General features: G+C 44.3%; 1 protein-coding gene across 1 annotated transcript in view; it reads right to left on the reverse strand.

Annotated features, from left to right (window-relative positions):
* The window catches only part of RNLS (renalase, FAD dependent amine oxidase), a gene marked incomplete at its 5' end in the record, with an annotated part of 22,907 nt that extends 22,115 nt beyond the window's left edge, over positions 1 to 792 (reverse strand). The window contains one exon of the mRNA XM_027906588.1: positions 718 to 792. Within this exon, the coding sequence (XP_027762389.1) occupies positions 718 to 792 (75 nt within the window). The remainder of the gene's footprint in view (positions 1 to 717) is intronic.
* Positions 793 to 6,032: the final 5,240 nt, after the last annotated feature.

Consider the following 6,032-nt stretch of genomic DNA (forward strand, 5'->3'; position numbering starts at 1 on the left):
TCGCAGCAAGAAGAAGGTTTTCCCCATCTGATCAAGTTCTGTCCTCTCCCCCTTGGATGGGTGAGCTGAAAACCCAACAAATATCAAATCCTACCGCTTCATGTCACCACAAGCTGTGGGACGTGTCCCCTGATTAAAAGGCAGAAGGATCATGACCAGAAAGCTTCCAGTGAGAAAGGAGGGAATGGCACTGGCACAGAAATGTTGGCAATATCGAGGTGCCAGAAAATTCATGACAAACCACACACAAATATTTGCAGGATGGGGGTGGGCGGGGGGATGGGGGGGAAGAAGAAAATAAAAAAGACTAAATTATATTTAGAGGGAGTCTGTGATTTTCTGCTGTTGGGAGAAATCTTCTCACGGCGAGCTTAAACGCTGAATCCATTTAAATGTAATTTAAACCCCCAACGAGGCTTTCAAGCCGCTGTTTCCCAAGGCATACAAATAATTTCAGAGGATAAGCTCAGATTGCACCGAGACAAGGCCGAGGGAACCGTGCTTGGTTTGCCAGTGCCTTTATCTGTAAGACAAGGAGCAGGAAGGTGCAATAGGTTTTAAGGGAAGGGAGGAAGACACAGGGTAAGGAGATGTTCAGAGAGGTGACATGAGGCAAAGGCACTCGTTTCCCACTCGTAACAGGGAAAAATAAGTATTTTATTTATTTATATTGTATTTATGCTTAATACAATTCACCACAACTGGGCCAGTGTAAACACAATGGCCCTCAACTGCCTGGCACTAGAAGCTTTCTGATTATCAGCCTTTTGCCTAATCACATCTAATAGCTCCCTGTCTCAGAGGATTTTTATGAAGCCTTTAATTCACCCCAAATGCTTTTTAGAAGCAGATAGTAAATGCACCTGCCTGCTCTATTAGTACTTCAGGGGGAGGAAATAAACCCATAAACTTTATTCTTTCGTGAGGAAAATTCAGCTTTCCTGAAGAGAAAAGTTATTATAAAACACTGTATCTAATGAGGAAGTTTTAATTTTAGCAGCTTTCTGCGCTGTCATAATTAGTTCAAGAGAATTTGGGACACACAATTTCAGGAATCTGCAATCCTGAGATAAAACTACATTAACACTGGAGCATCACAGGGCTGCTGATCTTTACAAAGCATGTCACAAGCATCTACAGATCCAAATTTGCATAGCATTTAAAAGCTTCACATTTACAATACTGTGTACAAAACCCTAACAAAAATTCACACCCGTTTACTTTCATTTGAGAACTACCTAAACAGTCTTGAAAGATAAAGCAAAAGATAATATCTTGAAAGATAAAGCCAGGGAAGAAGAGTCTGTGGGACAATGGGAAACGTCAGGACTTCACAAGTACCTGCCTGGGCAGAAATCCTCATCCCCCACATCTTTTACAGTTTACAGGACTCTCATCTTCTCTAAAAATGGCCCTGATGAAACCACTCTTTTTAAATTCCCACCAAGTTCTGTTGGCTTTCATATGAACCACCAGAACTGGGAAATACCCAGTAAACCTCCTCACACAGACAGAAAGACCCAGGATATAAAATGCCACTTAAAACTGCACTGACACTGTCCATAGACAGAGCACACATGAGATTAGGGGCTTCTGTTTTGTTCTGGGGTTTTGTTTTTTTTTTTTATCAAATAGGTCATGGCTGTATTTCTTTCTGGGGTTTATTTTGCCCTTTTTTTTTTTTTTTCCCCTTGCAGCTGAATTAGTTCTAGACTTTCTGGGGCTTTCCTCCCAGAAGTTCTAATAAAGCAAAGACTGAAAAGCTGAAACAAACAGTTTTATCCTTTGCCTATTTTTAGAAGCCCATTTGAATTCTTATGTGCATATTTCAGCAACTAAAAGGGCAAGGGAGAGGGGAAAGCATAATTTCTGATGTGTTCCAGCACTGCAAACAGAAGAATCTGGAGTGGAGGGAATGGGATAGGCAGGAGAGAAAAGGGAAGAAACCAGGACTGAACAAAGGAGTCAGGAGATAAGCAGAAGGGCAGATGAGAACCAAGGTACCCAGCAAGTCTGTACAGGAGAGAGATAACATGAAACACAAGGCAACAGGGCAGGAGGAAAAGGCAATGGAAAACCAGGTAGAGGTAACAGATTTGCAAACAAAAAAAAAAAAGTTTAAGGAAAATTACTGTTCAAAAGCAAGATTAAGCAAGAGAAACCTGAACTAAATGAGGAAACATAGAAGTGAGGTTCAGAGAGAGGCAGACCAGAAGGAAGGCTCACAACTGAGATTAACAGACACTTCTGTGCATTCCCATGCCAGATGTTCTGTCTCCCTAAATTTAGAAGAGACAATGGGATGAATCCTTTTACTGATTTGGCAGGGGACTTTATTTTCGATTACGTGGTTTAAGAATTAAAGTTGCCTTGGTCAGCGTTAAACATCTGAAAGTCCCTTTAAAGATTTCCACTGGAACTGCTGAAAAGAAGCAGCCAGAGAGCTGCTGTTCTCCCCCCAAATATGCTCTGTGTGTGTGTGTGTTGTGATTTACTCTCCTGAACTGTAACCTTAAAACATTATATCCTATAACTGAACGTGCAGCACCATCAGCAGTCCTGAACAAGTTCGGAGTTCATTCCACCTTTCCAGAAAACGAGCCAAAAAGCTGAGACAACAAATAATCCAGGCTGAAAAATGATTCAGGCCCACCAGGAGACGCAATGCCAAAATAAACTGAAAACAGAACAAATACAGAAAGGTTGAAGGCCAGGTTGGACAGGGCTTGGAGCAACCTGGTCTAGTGGAAGGTGCCCCTGCCCATGCAACGAGATGAGCTTTAAGGTTCCTTCCAACACAAACCAAACCATTCTGGGATTCTGTGATCCTATGAAATGGGTGAGGAACTGGTGGGCTGACAGGTCTTGAGGAGCAGCTGCCAGTGGGCATTTTTAGTGGGTTTCTGCAGAGATTGGCAAGAAGCTTAAAAGTGCACAAACGATTCGACCACTTGAAAAAAATAAGCAGCAACAAAATTTCCTAATGGCCCAAAGTCTGCCTGTGACATCAATCAAATGATCTCCTCGATCCTTTCAAAACTACTGTGATCCTTTAAACCATTTGTGAGACCTGGGCAAACTCTCTCCTGTGACACTGGTAGTATTCCAGCACCTGAAGGGGCTCCAAGGGAGCTGGAGAGGGACTTTTCACAAGAGCATGGAGTGACAGGGACAAGGAGGAACGGCCTCAAGTTGAAGAAGGGAAGGTCTAGATTAGATATTAGGAAGAAGTTCTTCACTCAGGGGATGGGGAGGCTCTGGCACAGCTTGCCCAGAGAAGCTGCTGCCCTGTTCCACCACACCTTCAGACAGGAGCTCGGAAGGCACGGGGCATGAATGCTCCCTCCCTCACCAGCCTGCCTGACTCACTTAAGCCAAGACCAAAACACGATTTACCCACGTAAAACCCTGTAAGTGTGACAGACAAATGACACTATTACACCTCCGTCAGCAACTCTGGTCCTCCGTGCCGTGAGGGCTCTGACAGGGGGAAACACAGCGCTCAACTCCCGCCTTGGAAACTTCAATTCCCAAGTCCACTCCTGACTTCGACACGAGGCCACACGGGGAAAACAACAGCCCTGCGGCGAAGACGGGAGCACAGGGAGCAGGGCGGGGGATGTGCCCTCCAGCCTGTGCAGGGAGCACTGGGAGCACTGCCATCTGCTGCAAGAGAGCTGAACGTCAGCGCTGGAGAGCAGAGCAGAGCCAGGGCGCAGAACAGGGATCACTTCCTCGCACGCTCTGGGATGCTGTGGAACCTGGGGATGCAGGTTAAGGGGCTGGACTCGATCTCAGAGGGCTTTTTCCAGCCTTAAGGATTCGGCGGTGATTTTGCAGCACGTGGAGCTGCTGGAGGGAGTCTAGAGGAGAGGATCAGAGGGATGGAGCAGCTCTGCTGGGAGGAAAAGGCTGGGAGAGCTGGGATTGTTCAGCCCGGAGAGGAGAAGCTTTGGGGTGACCCGATTGTGGCCTTTCAGAGCCTGAAGGGGCCAACAGGAAAGGTGGTGAGACAATATTTCCCAGGGCCTGGAGGGACAGGACAAGGGGAAATGGCTTCCCTCTGACATTAGGGTTAGATGGGATATGGGGAGGAAACTGTTCCCTGTGAGGGTGGGCAAGCCCTGGTACAGGTTGCCCAGAGAAGTTGTGGCTGCCCCTGGATCCCTGGAAGTGTCCAAGGCCAGGTTGGACGGGGCTTGGAGCAACCTGGGACAGTGGAAGGTGTCTCTGCCCATGGCAGGGGGTGGAATGAGATGACCTTTAAGATTCCCTCCTACCCAAACCACTCAATGATCATCAAACTTCAGCATCTCCAGCTCCCAAGTCAAGCTTTGAAACTAAGCATCTGTTCGCCTTCTGATTTTTTTTTTTTTTAACTTCTCCCATTAGCCATACAATATTTAATTTTTCAGACATGGTCAAAGCAGCTTAGCTAGAATTTAAGGTGACTTTAACTCTGGATTTAAAAAGACCCAAACCAACAACAAACCAAAACCAAACCCACCAGATGCTGCAGAATAAAACTGATACCGCTGTAACCACATGAAAAATCCCATCCTGATAGTTGCAAAAACAGTATTTCTAGTTCTGAGTAGAATCACATAAATCAAAGCTCTCTGACAAAAACTGCTAGAGAAAAAACTCTATAACAAAGTTATGAACTTGGGGGAAAAGAACCCCAAATAATAAATGTTGGCAGATAAAAAAAAAAAAAAAATCTGTGGAGCAGAATTACGTTTTAAAAAAGACCAAGGACTACAAATTTGGGACCAATTATCTTGATCCACAGCAAAAATCCCATCGATGCCCATGGAAGTCTATCTGGGATGAAATGTTTACTGCAAAGAAAATATCCAGGTTGCAAAGCACCCACGGCAGCAGCACCAGTCATTGGAAAAGATGATACCGATCATTTCCTGGGAAAAGTTTAGCTCTGCCCTTTCATTATGTGTTGCATCACTGTTAATTCATATCTGGTAAGGAACAAAGATTCAAAAGGTCTGCAATTAACACACTTCAAGCTGAATAAAAGTACCACTACATCTTCAGGCTACTGTAGAGAAGGGTCGCTCTCAATCACCAGGATTGCAAACTGCTTATTTTCGATAAATCCCATCATTCTGCGGAACTTGGACTTGTCACAAAAGCAACAGAAACGCATTAAGTGAGTGGCCCAGGCTTCCAGAGTATTAGGTCTCTTCCCTGGATCAACTCCTGCACGTTTAACCATAATCCAGAATAAGCAGCCAAATGTTATCACGTTAACAGTAAATAACAGCAGTGCTTTTCAACTTAAATAGCCAACCCAGAATAGGAAACTTCTTCTGGAGGAATAAAAACCCCAGGAAAACCTTGTTACATTTCAGAGCATTGTGCTGATGTCCTACCGGCACAAGGTTCTGGTCCTACAGAAACCTCTGAACAACCAGTTCCTGAAGGGAAAAATCACTTACAGTTCAATCCATTCCACAGGAAACTGACCTGGTGTTTTCTCCCCTGACCAACCAGAAGTCAGAAAAAACTCAAGCAACCCGAAAAACCAAACACGACGGACCAAAGAAAACCTGTCTGGTTATCTGGAAGCAATTCTGTCCAAAAATCACGTCCTGGACCTTAACAGAAGGTCTGCTCTGTTAGTTCATACATGATGCACCTGCCTTGTTAAAACTTATTATTCTAAGTTTCCAACTTATGCCTTTGGCTGAAAACAGAGCACAGAAGGGCAAGTGTATCCTAAACATGTGGAAAGGTTGCAGTTTACCTCCGTGCTCATTTGCTTGGCATTAACACGTGGCCCTTCCTACACTTTTCTGTTGTGATTTACAGGAGGGGTCTCTTCTGGTGTTTGAATTGAAGTCCCAGCCCTAAATAAGAAACAGATACATCAGTATTCAAATTACCTCGAATTGTAGAATGACCATAATGGCTATTTCATGGTTAAAAATGTCCTAAAAAAACCACAGTCGCTTTGACAGGACTGAAAACTCTTCCTTTTACAAATAAAGATTTCACCTGTCTGATTGAAAAAA

The sequence above is a fragment of the Empidonax traillii genome, unplaced genomic scaffold (genome assembly GCF_003031625.1).
Source record: "Empidonax traillii isolate 1590-97213 ecotype Southwest subspecies unplaced genomic scaffold, ASM303162v1 scaffold1324:size130620, whole genome shotgun sequence".
NCBI lineage: Eukaryota > Metazoa > Chordata > Aves > Passeriformes > Tyrannidae > Empidonax > Empidonax traillii.